The sequence below is a fragment of the Desmodus rotundus genome, chromosome 8, assembly GCF_022682495.2.
Source record: "Desmodus rotundus isolate HL8 chromosome 8, HLdesRot8A.1, whole genome shotgun sequence".
Lineage (NCBI taxonomy): Eukaryota > Metazoa > Chordata > Mammalia > Chiroptera > Phyllostomidae > Desmodus > Desmodus rotundus.
Window position 1 is genome coordinate 121,442,169 of NC_071394.1, and position 20,811 is coordinate 121,462,979.

At 36.8% G+C, this 20,811-nt stretch overlaps 1 protein-coding gene across 40 annotated transcripts in view; it reads right to left on the reverse strand.

Moving 5' to 3' along the window:
- The window catches only part of CLASP2 (cytoplasmic linker associated protein 2), a 146,813-nt gene that overhangs the window by 110,835 nt on the left and 15,167 nt on the right, over nucleotides 1–20,811 (reverse strand). For 33 of the 40 annotated variants that reach the window (XM_053929968.2, XM_053929963.2, XM_053929965.2 and 30 more), the window contains exons 6-7: nucleotides 17,492–17,589; nucleotides 11,365–11,435 (exon numbers count right to left, since the gene is read on the reverse strand). In XM_053929968.2, coding sequence (XP_053785943.1) covers nucleotides 11,365–11,435; nucleotides 17,492–17,589 — 169 coding nt within the window. Of the gene's footprint in view, nucleotides 1–4,019; nucleotides 4,612–11,364; nucleotides 11,436–17,491; nucleotides 17,590–20,811 lie in introns of those variants that run through there. The other 7 variants (XM_053929973.2, XM_053929980.2, XM_053929984.2 and 4 more) reach the window with 2 other exon arrangements.

The window sequence follows — 20,811 nt, forward strand, 5'->3', positions numbered from 1 at the left end:
CACAAAGTTTAAAAGAGGCCAAAAATTTGATTAAGTCTCTTAAAAATTCTAAGTAGGTATTAACTAGTTAAAACATATTAGAAGACATTTATCCTTTTCTTTAAAGGGGTCCTTTCAAAATTCAAGAACTTCAATAGTTTAATGAAGGGGCAGATGCAATTTAAACCATTATGTGGTATTAATAAAATTAGCATATGTGATGAAAGTATAATATCAAACTAAATAATAAATGCAGCTCATAATAAGGTTTATTTAGAAGACATGCAAAATCTAGTCATTTCAAGTAAATTTTCACGACAGCTAAAGGCTGGTCACAACAGCTGTCAAGAACATCAACTACACCATTCTACACAGAAACAATGTAAACCTTTTCTTGAACATTCAGGTTCATTAGCAAAATTGTTTGAGGATACATTGCTACTGGTATCCAATACCTTGCGCCCAGGTAGATAAATGGGTCTGCTTCAAGATCCCTAAGATTTTTAATCTTAGTGCCCACTACTTACAGCCTATACTGTTGCTAAATGCTCAGTCTTTTGCTCCCTGTAATTTACTTTTTCTCCTTACAGACTTTTTCCCCCCTTATCACTGCTCTGAGAATAAAAGTTTGCCAGTAAGTTAAAGAGTTGCTTTCTTTCAGTGATTTAAATTACCCAATCACAGACTATTCTAGGGTATGGAAGAGAAATATTCAGCGTAATTTCTTACTATTGTTCCCTACCCCCAATAGTTATATGTCAATCTGGAGTGGTCCCAGAAGGCTTATCTCTAGAAAGCTTAAGTTATATCATCACTTGTCTACATTTTTAAAAAATTCATATTTGAAATAATAAACTGTTAAAAGTTTACAAATAGTGCACTGGCTGGTGTGGCTCAGTTGGTTGGAGTGTCCTCCCATAAAACAGAAAGGATGCAGGTTCAGTCCCCCACTGGGGCATGTGCGAGAGGCAATAAATTGCTGTTTCTCTCTCACATGGATATTTCTCTCCCTCTTTCTCCAGCTCTTCCCCTCTCTCTAAAATCAATAAGCATGTCTTTGGGTAAGGACACAAAAAAGAAAAAAGAGTTTACAAACAGTCTATTTGCAACAAGAACTTATTTCTTTATAGCCACTCTGCAGCATAACAACGAAAGGCCAAATTCCTCTCATGAGCTTTTGACGCAGATTGCAGGGCTCAGCGCCACATAATAATCCTACAGGTTTTTAACTCTATCAGGTTTGACTGCCCAGAATTACTTCACAATCATCTGACTGCTCAGTTTTATACTCTTGGGTAAGTACAAATACAAGGAAACAGAAAGGTATAGGAAACTCTTCAAATGATAGTCTTTATAATGTTTCTCAAATCCAAGTTTAATAGATAATAGATTAATAACCAGAATATATAAAGAGCAACTATAAATAAGCAACAAAAAAGTCAAATAACCCAAAAACTGCCTAAGGCTGCCAGTAGACAATCTACAGAAAGGGAAATATGTACAAATAAACAAACATATGAAAATGATCAACCTTATTAGAAAGCAGAGATGTTTTCAAAAGGGTGAGATATTTTTCACTCATCTGATAGGAAAATTTTTAAAAGATTAATAACAACAAAAACTGAAAAGAATAGAGGACTGTTGGTGGTAAGTGGTAAAGCCTCTTTTGGAGGAAATTAACTATAGCTAACACTATTTGAAATAAATAAAAACCATGATCCAGAAATTCTACTTCTAGACTATTTTAAGAAATATATATGTATGGGTATTTGTATATATACACACATTACGTTTTGTACAAAGGTTTTTTTTCAGAATCATTTAGAAAAATTATGTGATTAAACAACCTAAAATTCCATGAAACAAGAAATAGTTATGATACACCCATACTACAAACAAATGAAGCAGTTACACATGATTACATTAAAATCTCTATGGCATATTGAGTACATAGCAAATGGCAAGTACACATTCAGAATGATATAATTTATGTAAACTCAGTAAAAACAAAACCATTTATCTTGGTACTTAATATATATATGTAAGGCACAGTAAAAGGTACAAAAAGACAAACTTCATACTAATGAAAGTGTTCATCTCTGCTTGCATTTGGGACTGAGGCTTAGAAGTAGTTCGGAGGGGACTTTTGCTCTATCTGCACTATTTGAATTTTGAAAAGAAGAAGACTATATTTGTGTTAAGTTCACAATTTAAAATGAAGGAATAAAAAACAACATGGGTTAGGAATAGCATAATTTATTTGTCGTATATGTTCACATGATACTAGTATGGTATATGCACACTATATGTGAGAGATTAAATATATAGGAGTATATATAAAAATGTTAGTAACTATAAATTTTCCCCAAACATATATCTTTATTGTTTATTGTGTAAATTTTTAATTTTTTAGTGAAGGTATATTACTTTAGTTGCCAATAATATCCAATAAAAGTATTTCCATTTTGAAGAAAATGAACAGGAACGTTAACCCTCTGAGCTTTGTAAGAGGTTGTTACTTTAATTTTTTCTAAACCAAAACATTCCTAAACAGTCTGAATGTACTTATGTACTACTCGAAAAAAGAAAAACTAAGTAAATATACGTTGATAGCCACTGACTGAATCTGTATGTGTAAGAAAGAAAAATCTTGATATGGCCCAAACCAAATGCAACATTCAGAGTAGCCTGTAGATTAAGATTTAAACAAACTTGGCAAGGTCCTTACGTATATGAAAACTTAATTTGCTAATTTTGATGGCTTTTACTTTAAAAATTAGTAGTTAGAATTATTTTGTTATTTATTTATATAAGAACATGTAAAAGTTACCTAAATTCTTGGAATAAACCATAACAATATGCAAAACCAAACTTACTATCATATTTCCATTAACATGTTCATAATAGTTTAAACGGCCATTTACTAATACCCTCATTTTGGTAGGTTTGCATCCTATTCCTCATAGGCCCAAGCGTACAAACGCTTACTTCCCTTAGAGGGAAGTCATTATGTAGTCATAAGGAAGGCTGAAACTATTAAGATTTAAAATTCCCAAATACTGTCTGTCTTTATTAAGAAACTGGTGAAAATATACACAAAACATTTTTTGAGTAACCTCAAATTCCCCTTCATACATATCTCTGGTTTTGATGCAATTACAAAGCATACCTCCTAAGCATCTTAACAAAAGGTTTAATAATTAAAAAAAAAAAGTTCAAGTATTAAGTGTTATGAAGGACAATAACAAATACACTAGATTTGGTTCTAGTTTGTTCTGTGCTTGAGACTTACAATCCCAGCAAGCCTCAGTTTTTCAGTCTGTGAAATAGAAATACCAAACTACTCTCTGCATTTCACAGAGTTATCTGTACCTGAGGAGTTAATGTATGCTAAGTATTTGAAAGTGTTTTGGAAAACTAAAATGCACTATGGAAATGTTTTTTATTTTATCATAGTAGAGCACTTGTAAAATCAATTTTTAAACAAATTATATCCTATATAGAAATTGTAAAAGACTAAATATTTTCTGGAAAACTATATACTAGGGACCCTGAAAAATCACAAGCATATTAATTAAAATAGTGTCTCTGGCAAGCCATTTTGCCTCTTTAACTACTTTATACCACAGAATTCTACTTGTTGTCAAATACAACGGGAAAGATATCAAGCTAATTAACCAAACCTTCCTGCCAAAATCTGTCATTCTTCCAAAGGCCATGTTCTCTGTTTAAAGCTTTTGCATATATTCCACATTTCTTCCAGAATTGCTTCTTCATATCTAGCACCGAAGACTGAGGGCTTGCTTGGGATGCAAGGTAAATTGTCACCTTATATTTGCCAGATCCCATACAAACATATCAAGTAGAAAAAGATACCAAATGACAAGTAAGCACACACGTGCATACATGCATACATGACTGTGTACACACACACGTCCTTCATTCTTAAGGGAGAAATATATTCCTTACATAGCAAACGATCGTCACTTTCAAAGCAAGTGTATAACACAAGCAAAAGAAGAAAAATAAATCTTACTCACCATCTCCCATAGCCATTCAGATGGTCCAGGGAGCTCTCTCAAACCAAGAGGTCAAACAGCACAGCAAATAAATGCAGCTCAGTGCCTGCGCCACTGGGCTCGGCCTGCAGCCTGCAGACACCGGGAGCACTGTGTGACCCAGGCCGCGCTGCAGCTCTGCACCGCAATAGCCAACAGCTGCTACACCACTTCAAAATAAAAGTCTGGGGTCTTGTTGAAAACCCTCGTCTATTTAGCAGAGCCTAGCAGTGCTTGATCAAGATTATTCTTTAACTGCACACAGGCTGTTAGACACAGGTTATGATATTTCTCCTTATACTGGACGACTAAAATTTAATGCAAGAAAAGCTCTGGGAGTCGATAAATGCCATTCCACTGGAGGACTCTTAATGCAATCATCAAAACACAAGGCATGTGTTCAGCAATCATTTTCTGCTTCCCTAAAGATATCCATGTAATCAGTAGCAATCACATGATCTCATGGATTAACTGATTTGCACCTTTTTAAAAGGTTTTCATCCTTTTAATATTTACAACAGAAGATTGCTAGAAGTGCACAAACAAGAATAGCCCAGTTTCCATGATTAACTGCTCTCATTATGCAGAAAGCATTTCTGGCTGCCGTAAACAAATCACGTCAAAGGCAGCTCATCAAAGGCTGCTCTGTGCGCGGACAGCAGGGCCACACGGAACAAAGCTTGCTTCTGGTGGAAACAGAACCTCGCCAGTGCGCAGCTGCAGGGACACTGAGCACCCTCCATCCAAGCTGCACAACCGTCAGCACATTGTCAACCTCAGAGAAGGCCCTGGGGCCCACGGCCACAAATAGAGACCTTTAAAAATCAACCTGCGAAGAGCTGCTTTGCCTTTCACCAAAGGGTATGTTATAAACACGTAAAAAGCTTAACTGTAGGCTACCTTACCGCCTCCAATAGGCCAAATATCAAGGTAATTCCAAAGCCTAGTTTCTGTGCTTTGTCTTATAGCCAGCCTCTTAGAGCAATTCTTTTCCTCGCAACTGTTTCAAACAGAGAAGCTGGGAAATATTTTACAATGATTACACACTAAGACTGCACTGGGTCCTACACATACAATGGACAAATCAGAATTATGCAGTTTTTTTCACAGTGAAAGAGGAAAAGACTTGTAGTCAGAGCCACCAACACTGTCGGTATTTACATCTCGATTAGTGTAGGAGACTGTTCAGAAAGCTCCATGACGACACCAGGCTGTGTTACAATCATAGGGGGCCTGCAACTTCCAGCCCTTTCCTTCTCAATGGGCTGGTGTTGCCTCCTTTCAGCCACAATCTGATTAATTTTAAATCCAGTTCCCTTCTACTGGCAGAGCTAATTCCACTGTGCTTAGGAAGTCTGCCTAATTTACTTTGTAATATAAGAATTACGGTCAAAGCTCGCAAAACCTTGAAGACAAAAAATGCCATTCATTTCTTACCATTTCTAAACTAAATGACAAGCTCAAATCTTAGATGATACCATTTACTTTGTGTTCTTGAGTTGTGCTAAATTAATGCACTAAGAAATCAAGTAAATAGATCCAATCAAAACTAAAATCGAATGATACAGAAATGACAATTATGAAAGAAATCAGAGACAAAAGCATGAGATGTAGTTATATACCAGGACATAAACAAGGGGAAAGAGGTAGACTAAAGAGAAAAAATGAAGACTGGTTCTCAGAACAGTAGGTAAGATAGTGTTAGATCATGTCACCTCACTCACCATATCCCTCTCCCACCTAAAATCCTTGCTGCTCCCAGAAGTTCATTAATACTTCTCCCATGGCCTACAAGGCCCTCATATAATGGTTCCTTCTTATTTTTTCAACTACATCTCATACATGGTCTCCCTTCTAACCCAGCACTGGCCTCCCTTCTGTCCTTCACACTAAGTCCTTTTCTACCTTTGGGCCTTCATGGTCTCGTTTTCTCTGCCCAAAACACTTTTCCTACCATTTATCCCATGACTGGCCCATTCTCCTTTACCAGGTCTCACTTCAAATGCATCAACCCTCAAAGAGATTTGCCCCACTATTCTAAAATGGCATCACTGAGTTACTTACCAGCTCCTTATCCTATTTCCTTCACGTAATGATGTAAGATGACAGCTTTTAGCTGTAATGGCTCTTGAAGAGTCATACCACCTTTACAACAAACCCTCTGGTTTTTGTTTTTGTCCGTATTTAGCAAAGTGACTTCTCATTCCAAAACACTCTCAATCAATATACGAAGTGTGATGTTTCCTTATTATGACTTAATTCAAGCAAAAGCACACCAAAAAAATTTTACTTACCATAATAGTTTCTAGTCACAGAATATTATATGGAACAAATTTGAATTAAATGCCACATTTGGGTGAACTCACAACAATTTGCTTTGCATTATGTACACAAAGCAAGAGAAAGAAAAGGTAGTTATCTTTAATGGCTCTTCAGTCTGCCATGTGCGTCAACTTTTTTTTTTAAATCCTCACCCTAGGATTTGTTCATTGATTTTATAAAGAGAGGGGAAGGGAGAAGAGAAGGGGAGGAACATAGATGTAAGAGAGAAACATCGGCCATCTGCCTCCTACACACGCCCCAACCAGGGATCAAACCTTGGCTATGCATAAACTATTCTTACGAGTTTTCATTTTGACACTTTATTTTGATCTAGAATGTTTTCCTATTCTATTACTTTCTTTTTATCCTTACCCAAGGACTTTTTTTTTTTTTTATTGCTTTTAGGAGGCGGGGTAGAAGGGGAAGGAGAGGAGAGAGAGACGGGGGTGAGGGAGACATTGACTGGTTGTCTTCTCATATGTGCCCTGACAGGGGACTGAACCTGTAACCTGGGTATGTGCTCTGCCTGAGAATTGAACACATGACTTTTATGTCTATGGATAATGCTCCAAATAACTGAGCCACACCAGCCAGGGCCTATTCTATTTTTATTTTACAGCTTTACTTTGTGTGTACAATAACAATGAGCCAACAAAGGGCTTAAAATTTTGTGGGGGAAAAATGTGCAGAAATAAAAAAAGGAGTTGAAAAGGCCTTTATAACTTCAGGTACAAACTGTTTTTTGCATTTAAATTGTTACCTATCAAGATTTGTTTTCAGTGTTTAATTGATACATTTTTCTACCTGTGAAAATTATTCAAGTATCCTGGATTGAAATGAAACATACTATAATATTAGTGGAAATAATGTTTTTATTTCATGGCTCTAAATTTGGCAGCAAGGATTTTAAAAATAATGTAAATCAAATTCATTAAACTCATTAAACAAAGGGTAGCTGTATTTCTTCCATGACCAACCGTGATTACTCTGGACATCCGTTTGTGCACTTCTTATGATCTATTCTCCCTTCCTGGAATGTAGGCTCAGTGAGGCAGAATCTTTAACCATCTTCCTCACTGTTGTGACAGGATCTAATTTACATTTTAACATCATTCCCACTTCTGGACAGAAAATAGATTGCAGGGGGAAAACATGGTACAGAAATCTATCGTAGTAATCTTGGCAAAAATTAAAGGGAATTTAGAGAGGGGTTTTTAGCAGTGGAGATGAAAAAACAAATTTGGGATATATCAACATTTCAGAGGGAGAAATGACTGATTAGACTTACTAGTAAATGACTAATTAGAGATTAATTCAGATTTCTAGCCTGAGCTGATGATGGTACCACTGACTGAAATGGATAAACTGAGGGAAGAAGAGACGACAGTGTTTCAGTTTTGTACATGTTAAGTCTGGGATGCCTATTAGGCATCCAAATGGAAATGTCGTAGAGGCCACAGGCTACCAATTCTAGACCATAAGGGAGAGTTGAATGAGGGCTAGAACTATACATTTAAGAGTCATCAGCAAACAGTTCCTGTTTAAAGCCTCTGAGCTGGAATAGATCACTGAGAAAAAATAAAGACAAGGGAGAGGAGGGGGTTTGGTGGCTGCCAACATGATAAATGGGCTTGCTTCCCTCTTCTAGTCCTCTCCCTTATTAACGAATCCATTAAAGTACTTTTCAGTGACAGCATAATACTGTCTTCAAAAACATCATGACCAATTTCTACACCCCAATATACATGTTATAGACTTTAACATTCACATTTGACCATGCTCATTTACAATATTCAGATCATAATCTCCAAAAAACTCTAAAGACTCCTCCAAGAGAAATGAATGGAAGATCCTAACCCCAAACCTCCTTTTATGAAGAGATAAATAAGAGTAAAAGAATAGGGGAAAAAATCTATTTTGAAGGTAACAGAAATAACCTCACAAAATACAAGAATGACAGTTCCTTCAAAATAAACCATACCAAATAATAAATGCTGAATATCTTCAATTTATAATAAACATTATACTCCTTTTCTTAGAGTTGTAACTACATAGTCTGGAATACAGAAATGAGAATGTACTATAAATAGTATGAGAACACAAAAATCATAATTCAAGGAATTTTAACAACTCGCCATCTTCCTGCTGTTTCTGGTTTCTATGGAAATGGACAGAGGTAACTACTGAAGAAAGAAGGACAAGGCACTTAAAACACCTTCTACTCAGAGGAGTGAGAAACAGCTGGCAGTAAGGGTGAAGACCAAGTAGCGCTAAAGTCAATTTATGCTCTGGAACGAAGTTTAGGTTGGGGTAGACACAATCTTTTTAACACTAAATTCTTACTCCCTGTCTTCCTGCAACAAAACAAGGCTCAGTCTTGGTTTTATCTGGACGGAAAATAAATTAATTTATATTAGAAACTAGTTTTCCTATTATTTAACTATACAACACATACACGAAGTTTTTTTCTCCAGCATCATTTACATTACTAAACTAATCACACTCTCTCTAATATGAACCTAATTTCCTAAGTGAAAAAATATCTATACTATCTTTGGAAATAGAACACACTCTTTACATATAAGGCTAATTAATAATTAAAGACTAAAGTCTAGGTAAATGCTACCCAACAAAACCAAATACAATTTAGTATCTTTACAAACCACAAAATCAAATAAATGCCAAATATTAAGGCCAACCTCCGTGAATTCCAATTTCTAATTAAGAAGCCAAAAATGATGATGGTGGTAAAGTTCCTACGTCTGTGTCTGTTCACCAGTGTCATCACTGACAGTCTACATATAGGTGTAACGGAACCTATCGACCCACAATTTCTACTGAAAACAACTAAGTAAAACAATAGCAACAAGAAAAATAAAGTACCTAGGAATAAACTTAACCAAGGAGGTAAAAGACCTGTACTCAGAAAACTATAGAACACTAAGGAGGAAATTAACGAAGATACAAATAAATGAAAGTATATATACCGTGTTCATGGACTGAAAAGAATTAACATCATTAAAATGTCCATACTACCCAAAGCAATTTATAGATTCAAGTCAATCTTTAGTAAAATACCAATGACATATTTCACAGATATAGAACAAATATTTCAAAAATTTATATGGAACCATAAATGACCCCAAATAGCCTTAGCAATTTTAAGGAAGAAGAACAAAGTAGAAGGGGATCACAATACCAGACATCAAACTATACTATAAGGCCACTGTAATCAAAACAGTCTGGTACTGGCATAAGAACAGACACATAGATCAATGGAACAGAATAGAAAGCCCAGAAATAAACCATGTCTCTATGGTCAATTAACATTTGACAAAGAGGGCAGTTGTATAAAATGAAGTAAAAATAGCCTCTTCAACAAATGGTGTTGGCAGATCTGGACAGGTGCATGCAAAAATGAAACTAGACCACCATCTTACACCATACACAAAAACAAACTCAAGATGGATAAAAGACGTACAAATATAAGTCATGACACCGTAAAAGGCCTACAGAAGAACATAGGCAGGAAAATTTCAGATATCCCACACAGCAATATTTTCACTGATATGTCTCCTAGGGAAAGGGAAATAAAGGAAAGAATAAACAAATGGGACTACATCAAAAAAGCTTCTGCACAGCTAAAAAAACATCAGCAAAATGAAAAGGGAACCAATCATATGGGAAAACATATTTGCCAATGATACCTGGGACAAGGGTTTGATCTACAAAATATATAAAGAACTCATATGACTCCACATCAAGAAGACAAACAATCCAATTAAAAAATGGGCAAAGGACCAGAACAGACAGTTCTCCAAGGAGGACATACAGAGGGTCCAGAGACATGTGAAAGGATGCCCAGCATCACTAGCCATCAGAGAGATGCAAATTAAAACCACAATGAGATACCACTTCACACTGGTCAGAATGGCCATCATGACCAAATCAACTAGTAACAAGTGATGGAGAGGTTGTGGAGAAAAGGGAACCCTAGTACATTGTTGGTGGGAATGCAGACTGGTACAGCCACTGTGGAAAGCAGTATGGAATTTCCTCGAAAAACTAAAAATGGAATTGCCTTTTGATCCAGTGATTCCACTGCTGGGATTATACCCTAAGAACCCTGAAACACCAATCCAAAAGAACCTATGCACCCCCATGTTCATAGCAGCACAATTTACAACAACCAAGTGCTGGATGCAGCCTAAGTGCCCATCAGTACTTGAGTGGATCAAGGAACTGTGGTACACTTACACAATGGAATACTATGCAGCAGAAAGAAAGAAGGAGCTCCTACCCTTTGCAACAGCATGGGTAAAACGGGAAAGTATTACGCTAAGTGAAATAAACCAGGTGGTGAAAGACAAATACCATATGATCTCATCTATAAGTGGAACCTAATCAACAAAACAAATGAGCAAAATAGAACCAGAGACATGGAAATAAAGAACAAAATGATAGTAACCAAAGGGGAGGAGGGAGAGGGATAATGGGGTAAAGAAGGGGAACAGCCCTTCTTTATGATTCAAGGAAAAAGCATAAAGGACCCATGGACATGAACAGGGTGGGAGTGCGGGGTGGAGGGGGGATCAGTGCAAGTGAGAGCTAAGGGGGAAAAATTGGGACAACTGTAATTGAACAACAACAAAAAAATTTTTAAATGAGTAAGTAAAACATTTACTCTGGGAACAGAAAGCACATTTCATGCATGGAATGTGGAGGGCAAGACAGTCATCATATCTTCAACCCGGAAGATACAAAAATAGGCAAATGAACAGGATCATTTTCCACAATTGAGTACATCCATTATTCAATTTTCACTTACTCCAAAAGAGTCAGAAAGGTAATGATCAGCAGGATGTAAAGACTTTGTTATTAAATCCTAACAAAGTTTAAGCCACAAAATCAAATGTAATATAACATTGACATGTGTTAGCATCTTAAAAGTTTCCTAAATAATCTTAGAAATGTTTAAAAACTGGAATAACTTAATTATTCTTACCTTTGCAGGCACTGAAAATCATACCACCTGAATTCTGCACTTCATCAAATTTGGCAAATATCATTTCTAATCTGGGAATAAAGAATAAATTTTATTTAACATACAATTTACAGATAAACAATTCCTTTCACCATTCCCTGAGGAAAAAAACAATTCCAGTTATACAACTCCCATTTACAATGAACTCACTAAACAGAAAAGACAAAACCCATCCCTCTCCAGCTGAGAGAACCAGACAAATACAAGTAGCACTCTACAGACTTGCAGGTATAATTGTGAAAAGGTAACTTTCACACAAAGCAGTTTCCCATGTTTCACCATAAAATTATTTCTCTGAACCCATCAAAATACTTTAGTTCCAACTTTATAATGAATCTATTCAGTTCCAATGTGTATTTTATTTTTGTATTTTTTCACTACAATTTAGTCCCTTTACACCCTCCCCCTCCCCCTCCATCCCCCCCATCACCACACTGTCAAACTGAACTAACAAGCAAAATAGAGACAGACTTGTACATAGAGAATAGGATGACGCCAATACATCTTTAAAAAGTACAAAGAATCATGTTGAGGAAACTTAAGGCAGATATAAAAACAGTGAAATATAAAATGTCAGAAACTAAAGTAATGCTGATATGACTGATAATCTGATGTTTTCCCTTGTAACCTACCTTCATTCAACTGTCAGTGCTTCTGATTTTATATTTAGAGTAATTACTTTCTACACGTCTGCTATTGCTCTGTTTTTAGTTAAAAATGTGTTTCTTATTACAAAAGCGAAGTACACTCATTATAAGGGAAAATAGGAAAACATACATAACCACACACTCCTACCATCCAGAATCTGTGTCCTTCTGATGTTTTGTATTTCTATATAAAGTTTTTTCAGACGAAAATAGTATCATGCTGACAGCACTATTTTTTTTAGTTTGCTTTGCCTTTACTTTCCAATATACCATGATATGATTTAGTCTTAAATTTATGACAGAGGTCTGGGGAAGGCAAGAGGCCATTGTCATGGTGTCTTTAAATGTCAGACACTCTTTGATTTACCCTTATATTTGTCACAATTTCATTTCTAAAATTTTAGTTTTAACATTTAAGTATAACACCTTAGGTCCACAACCTGTCGTTTTACTTGTAAAATGAGGATGCAGATACTGGTACTTGTTGGCTTAAGAAAATCTTTTAGTTAAAAACCTTCTAGGAATTGATTATATAGGCATACCTTGTTTTATTGCACTTTGCTTTATTGTTCTTCGCAGTTACTGCATTTTTTACAAATTGAGAGCTCGTGGCTACCCTGTGTCAAGCAAGTCTATTGGCACCATTTTTCCGGCAGCACTTGCTCTCTTCCCGTCTCGTCACAATCTGGTACTCCTCGCAATATTTCAAACTTTTTCGTTATTATTATATTTGTTATGGTGATCTGTGATCAGTGATCTCTGATGTTACTATGTGACTGTTTTGGGGTGCCATGAACTGCACCTACATAAAACAGGAAACTTAATCGATAAATGTTGTATGTGTTCTGACTACTCCACTGATCAGAATATGACCACTATGAAAACAGAATATAATTTTCTGAATTTTTTGTACTCAACTCTTACAAATAAATGCTAGTAGAAAGAGGAAAACAGTTAGTGGAAAAATAATCTGAAGAAAAGGGTAAAGCAAAATTCTTTCATATCAGAAATGCGTCCAGTACTTTGAATATTCAAAACACTATACATATAAAATAATGTGTCTATATGCTAAAGAGAAGAAAACACTTCACATGCTTGAAAAAGCCAAGCTTAGCCCTAGTCAGTGTGGACTGGCTGGAGCGTTGTCCTGTAGACGAAAAGGCCACAGGTTCGATTCCTTGTCAGGACATATACCCAGGTTGCAGGTTCAATCCCTGGTTGGCGTGCAAAGGAGAACATAACTGATCAGCATTTCTCTCTGACATCTATGTTTCTCCCCCACCCAACCCTCTCTCTCCCTTTCTCTCTCTCTCTCTCTCCCCATCTTCGGCTCTCTCTTTCAAGGCAATGAAAAAAATGTCCTCAGGTAAGGATAAAAAAAAAAGAGAGAGAGAGAAAGAAAAAGCCAATCTTACCATCTCTTGTACCTACGTAGCCCTTGCCATCCCCTACCACCTGCTAGAGAAACACCATAGAGAAGAATGACATGAGCATAAGATGGAGGTAAAAAGGACTACTGACTGAGAGTCGGGAAGTCTTCAGCTTCTCACCAGCTAGCTATCACTGGTCCCGGTTTCACAGTCCTCACCCGCCACTTAGGGGAGAGGGAAACCACAAATAAGAACGGGGTTAACAAGTCACTGACTTATTTCACTAAGGACATTAAAGTATAAGCTATCCACGTACGATAAAACTCCTATGAGGCTAAAATTACTTATTACTTACTTACTTATTACTTATACTTGTAAGTTGTACAAGTATAACTTAAGAAGAAAGAAATATAATAGGCCAATTTTACCTTCAGCATAATGCAAAACTCCTAAGCACATATATGGACACATAATTTATAACAAAAGGAACACTGACGAAAAATGTTTTTAATAAGTGTTGCTGTGTCAAGTGGATATCCGTATGGGAAAAAAATGTGTCTGAACCACTATCTCACACTCTAAAAAAAATCCCATGTGTACTATAAACCTGAATATAAATAAAACTTCAAGACAATTACACAGAGAATGTTTTCACAAAAGAGTACGCAAAGATTTTTTTAAACCAGACACAGAAACCTGTCTAATCATAAAGGAACTGACTGAGGGTTACATTAAAATTAAGAACTTATGTACAACAAAAGACATCAAGAAACTAAAAGGGCAAATGACAGAATAGGGGACTATATTTGAAATACATATATTTGACAATGGGCTTATATCTAAAATGTATTTTTTAAAGTCCTACCAATTTTTAAAAATGACAGACCACCCATTTTTTTAAATGGACAAGAGACCTGAAAAGACATTTCAAGAGAACATATCCAAATAGCTCATAAATACGAAATGGTGCTCTTCTTTATTAGTAATCAGAAAAATGCAGATTACAACCATAATGATGACATATGGACCAGAACCCTAAATTAATAAGATTAATGATGCCAAGTATTAGTGAAAATGTAGAACAATGGCAACTTGCAAACAGTGCTATTGAGACTACAAGTAGGTACCACCACTCTGGAAAACTGTCAATATAAACTAAAGGTAAACACACCCTATGCCTAGCAATTCTCCTTGGATATATTCCAAGAGAATGAATACATACGTACATCGAAAGACACAAGAATGTTTTAAACAGAATTATTCATAAAGCTACAAATTATAAACAACTGAAAAGTCCTCCAACAGTATGGAATCATAAGATATGGCCTATTCACACAATGGAAAACTATAAGCCAATGAAAATTAACAATAGCTGAACACGACAATGCAAATGTATCTTAAAAAGATGATATTGCCTTGACCAGGTAGCTCACTTGGTTGGGACATCATCCCGATACTCGAGGTTGCAGATTTGATTCCCTGGTCGGGGCACATACAAAAATCAACCAGTGAAGGCATAAATAAGCAGAACAACATATCGATGTTTCTCTCTCTCCCTCTCCCTCCCAACCAAGATCAATAAATAAAAACTTTTTAAAAAAGATAATATTAACTGAAAGAAGCCAGACACAAAAGAGTATATTCTGCATGATTCCATTTATGTAAAATTCAAAAACAGGCAAAACTAAACTATGATGACAAAAGTCCAGATTGTAGTTATTTTGCAGAAGCAGAGAAAAGGAAGGATTAAAAAGGACTTGGGGAGACTTCTAGAATGCTGTAACGTTCTACTTCTTCACCTATAGGGTATCCATGGGTGTATTCACTTTGTGACAATTCACAGAGCTTCATATTTATGATTTATGTACTTTTCTGTATGAATGTCATACTTGAATAAAAATTTCAAATAAAGGAAAAATAATTTCAATATACATTTTAAAATAATGTCACACACACACATATATAGGGTAGGCAAAAGTAGGTTTACAGTTGTGAGTACATGAAACAGAGTTCATTTTGCATTATTATTTATCAACTGTTGTATTCTTTTCTATGCGAACGACTTCTGCCCTAACATATATATACACAGACACACACAAATGTATACGGTAACATCTTTTCTGTCATCCACACAAAATAATACAGAATATGTTCAAATGAAATTCTTCTGAGTCCTAGAAGCTGAAAGCAAATGAGTGAATAAGTAAACAAAATGCTTATTTATTGGACGACCTTATCGACAAAAAATAGTTGGTACTGGAAAAATCGTAAATGCTAAGAGGCAGCCAGATATAATGATACTTAACAGAATACACCACCACTTATGAAGTGGTTTTGCTCCTCCTAATACCCCCCCACCAAAAATCTGATCAAGTCTCCAGATCTAGCTACCAATCTACAGGATATAAAGATAGCAGAACATGTTAAACCACACCACAGAAAAAGAATTAGCAACATCCAGAATATGGGAAACTTTATAGGATAAACTACCTGGGATATTCAACAAATAAAATGCAAAGCAAAAAAAGTATTGGAGGTACATGAAGATTTAAAAAGACATGAAACAGATCAACTAATTGTTAGACTTTATTTGGACACCAATTTCAAACAAACTGCTTAAAATACAGAGATACTTATGACATTTGTGAAACAACTGGAAATCTGAACTTCAACTAGATATTTGATATTACAAAATCCTCTGCAGACAATTTTAAGGTGTGAGGATGGCATTATGGCTGTGATTGGAAAGAGTATTTTTCCCCTCAGAAGTATGTTGGACAGTAACAGATGAAATGGTCTGGTGACATAGATTTGCTACAAAATGATACAGGACAAACTTAAGTAGGTAACGCACGACGTCCAGAACTGGGCACGAGTTGTTAATTGCTGGAGGTAGGCAGTGGGTCCATGAAAGTTCATGACACCACTCTGTCTACTTCAGCATGTTTGAAATTTTCCATAACAAAAAGTTAAGAAAAAAATCCTTTTAGGTTCCCCTCAAAGTGGAGACTAAAATTTCATTACAAAAAGAAAATCTAATTGAAATAATGTCCTAAATAGAAATATAAACTCAAGAAGTACTACAGAAAAAAGTATCTTTGACAAAAAAAGTTGACACACTAGAAGCTCACCAACAGGAATTGTACTGATCTGATTGATGCTATTTCACTCATTCAGGACTACCTTTCTATTTGACTAGGTTTTCTATCTTCATTTTGTTGCTGACACTACTACAAATGTCTCCTATTTCCCATCTGCCCCCCTCCACCGAGCCCCACCCCGTCCCCAGCCTTCACCACATTGTTTGTGCCCACAGACTCTGCCTATATGTTCTCTGGCTAATCTCTTCCAGTCCCCTCCATGCTCTGCCCTCTGAGATCTGTCAGCCTGTACCCATGCCTCTAGTTCTATTTTGTTTGAGAGTTTATTTTGTTCATTAGATTCCACAGGTAAGTGAGATCATATAGTATTTCTCTTTCTCTGACTGGTGTTTTCCACTTAGCATAATGTTCTCCAGGTCCATCCATGCTGTCACAAAGTATAAGAGTGCCTTCTTTTTTACAACCATGTAGAATTCCAGTTTTTCACATTCATGCTGTCCCAAAAGGTAAGCTCCTTCTTTACAGCCGCACAGCATTCTGTTTGACTAGGTTTTGAGGGTAGGATTGATTCTTACACAGCTTTCTGTTAGCCAGCATCTCGTATAGTGCCGTTCAACTGCAGGTGCTCAAAAAATAACTACTTAATGAATGGATTAATATTTTTACTAAATTCTTGCTCAAACATCTTCTAAATTATGACCATACTACCTGGTATCAAAAGATAGTTACCTAATAATAGTACTTAATTACATAGTAAAAATACATAAATAATATATGAGTATATAATGAAACAATGTCCAAAAAAAATTACAGGATCTTAAGAACTTTTTAAACAGTAATAATCTATATATCCTTTCATATCTTTGGAATTTTAAAACATTTCAGAAAACGGAACCCATGCCAAATAAACATATGAAATTAAAACTTAAAACCAGTGGCAAAAAACAAAAACAAATTTAGTAAGACTTACCTAGCAGGGGGAATTCCTCTCTTAGAAAGGTCCACCCTTACTTTCTCTCCCACATGTCTATAAATCTCCACTATGGCCAATATTGCAGCATCTCTCACCTGCCAAAGAATGCAGAACTTTAAAAAAAAAATACATGAGATGCGATAAGATACGTCACCTCAAGGTAACATTACACTAGTAGACAAACTTGAAGCTCAAAGTTGGTTTAAATGACTCTCAACCCTTAAGAGATTATGGCAGGTCATTAACAAAAACCAAGAGAAACCCCCAAGAAACTGTGTAAAAGGTTTTACAAAAACCTAAGAAGCATGTAAATAAAAGTTACTAACATGGCTTTTAAAAAGTCTTCTTTTTGTAATAAGACTGTACAAAGAACTGCCAATAATTGTATGAATACAAACTATGATCACAGTTAGTTATTTTCCTGGCACAATACTGCCTTTCAAGAATGTGACCTGAGACTTCTGGCCACGATGGAGGCATAGGTAGACACTCTGTGCCTCCTCATACAACCAAAAGAAGGACAACAACAATTTAAAAACAAAAAACAACCAGAACTGACAGAAAATCAAACTGTATGGAAGTCTGACAACTAGGGAGTTAAAGAAGACACATTCATCCAGACTAGTAGGAGGGGTGGAGACAGGCAGCCAGGGCGGAGAGGATTCGAGGCAAGGCTGCAGCCAGCAGCGAGGGCAGAAGCTGGTGGACCCAGTGACAGACCTCGCACCCCAGGGCTCCAGCGAGTGGAAATAAAGCCTCAAACCACTGACTGAAAATACCTGTGGGGATTGAGGCAGCAGGAGAAACTCCCAGCCTCACATGAGAGTTCGTTGGAGAGACCCACAGGGGCCTAGAGTGTGCACAGGTCCACCCACTCGGGAATCTGCACCAGAGGGGCCCAATTTGATTGTGGGTAGTGGGGGAAGTGACTGAAATCTGGCAGAGAGTGGAGCAAGCACCATTGTTCCCTCTTGGACCCCTCCCCCACATACAGCATCACAGCACAGCGACCAGCATTAGCCCACCCTGGTGAACACCTAAGGCTCTGCCCCTTTATGTAACAGGCACACCAAGACAAAAAGAAAATGGCCCAAATGAAAGAGCAGATCAAAGCTCCAGAAAAAATACAATTAAGCGATGAAGAGATAGCCAACCTATCAGATGCACAGTTCAAAACACTGGTAATCAGGATGCTCACAGAATTGGTTGAATTTGGTCACAAATTAGATGAAAAAATGAAGGCTATGCTAAGTGAAATAAAGGAAAATGTACAGGGAACCAATAGTGATGGGAAGGAAACTGGAACTCAAATCAACAGTGTGGACCCAAAGGAAGAACCATCCAACCAGAAAAGAATGAAGAAACAAGAATTCGGAAAAATGAGGAGAGGCTTAGGAACCTCCAGGACATCTTGAAACGTTCCAATATCTGAATTATAGGGGTGCCAGAAGGAAAAGAGGAAGAACAAAAAATTGAAAACTTATTTGAACAAATAATGAAGGAGAACTTCCCTAATCTGGCAAAGGAAATAGACTTCCAGGAAGTCCAGGAAGCTCAGAGAGTCCCAAAGAAGCTGGACCTAAGGAGGAACACACCAAGGTACATCATAATTACATTACCCAAGATTAAACAGAAGAAGAGAATCTTAGAAGCAGCAAGAGAAAAGGAGACAGTTACCTACAAAGGAGTTGCCATAAGACTGTCATCTGATTTCTCAAAAGAGACCTTACAGGCAAGAAGGGACTGGCAAGACGTATTCCAAGTCATGAAAGGCAAGGACCTACATCCAAGATTACTGTATCCAGCAAAGCTATCATTTAGAATGGAAGGGAAGATAAAGTGCTTCTCAGATAAGGTCAAGTTCAAGGAGTTCATCATCACCAAGCCCTTATTATATGAAACGTTAAAGGGATTTACCTAAGAAAAAGAAGGTAAAAAATATGAACAGTAAAATGACAGCAAACCCACCGTTATTAACAACCACATCTAAAACAAAAACAAAAGCAAACTAAGCAAACAATTGGAACAGGAACAGAACCACAGAAATGGAGATCACACGGAGGTTTATCAACAGGGGAGTGGGAGGGGGAGAGAGGGGGGAAAAGGTACAGAGAATAAGTAGCATAAATAGTAGGTAGAAAATAGACAGGGGGAGGTTAAGAATAGTATAAGAAAATGTAGAAGCCAAGAACTTATATGTATGACCCATGGACATGAACTAAAGGGCGGGGAATGTGGGTGGGAGGGAGTGTGCAGGGCAGAGGGGAGCGAAGGGGGGAAAATGGGACAACTGTAATGGCATAATCAATAAAATATATATACAAAAAATGTGACTTGAGCTCAAACAGATATTTATACATCAATGCCCACAGTATCATCATTCAAAACAGGCAAAAAGTGGAAATAACCCAAATGTCCAAGCATAAATGGACGAATAAAAAAAACCTGGTATACACATGCAATGGAATATTATTCAGTCTTAAAAAGGAAAGTCCTGACTGATGCAGCTCAGTGGGTTGGGTATCATCCTGCAAACAAAAGGTCACCAGTTCAATTCCTCGTCAGGGCACCTGCCTGGGTTGCAGGCCAGGTTCCAGGTTAGGGGCATACAAGAGGCAACCAATAGGTATTTCTCTCAAGCACTGATGTTTCTCTCCCTCTCTTGCTCCCTCCCTCTAAAATAAATAAATACAATCTTTAACAAAAAAAGGAAAGGAAATTCTGACGCATGCTATGACATGGATGAATCTTGAAGACATTATATTAACTGGAATACGCTAGATACAAAAGAATATTGTGTGGTTCTACTTCTATGAAGCAGTTAGAGTAGTAAAATTCATACAGAGAGGAAGTACAATGTGGGTGTCAGGAATGGAGGGCTGGGAGGGAATGGGAAGTTACCGTTTAATGGGAAGACAGTTTCTATTTAGTAAAATGAAAGAGCTCTGCAGATGGATGGTGGTGATGGCTGCACAACAATGTGGGTGTGCTCAATGCCACTGAACTAACTGGACACTTAAAAATGGCTGAAATGGTAAATTTTATGTTGTGTATATTTTACTACAATTGAAAGGGAAAAAATGTGGTCTAAAGACAGGAATTTGGAAGGCAGCTCTAGTTCCGTCGCAGAGTTCACTGTCAAAGAGCAAATGAAGAGACAGAACTCTTCACAGACCTCCAGAGGCAGAGCTAGCTAGGGCCTAAAGGCAGGGGACACCTTATCCAGGGTTATTCCAAATGCGTAAGCTGTGCCAAAATGATTATAACCAAGATTCAATTCTACCAGAAGGGACAAGACCCGGAATACACCTCTGTAT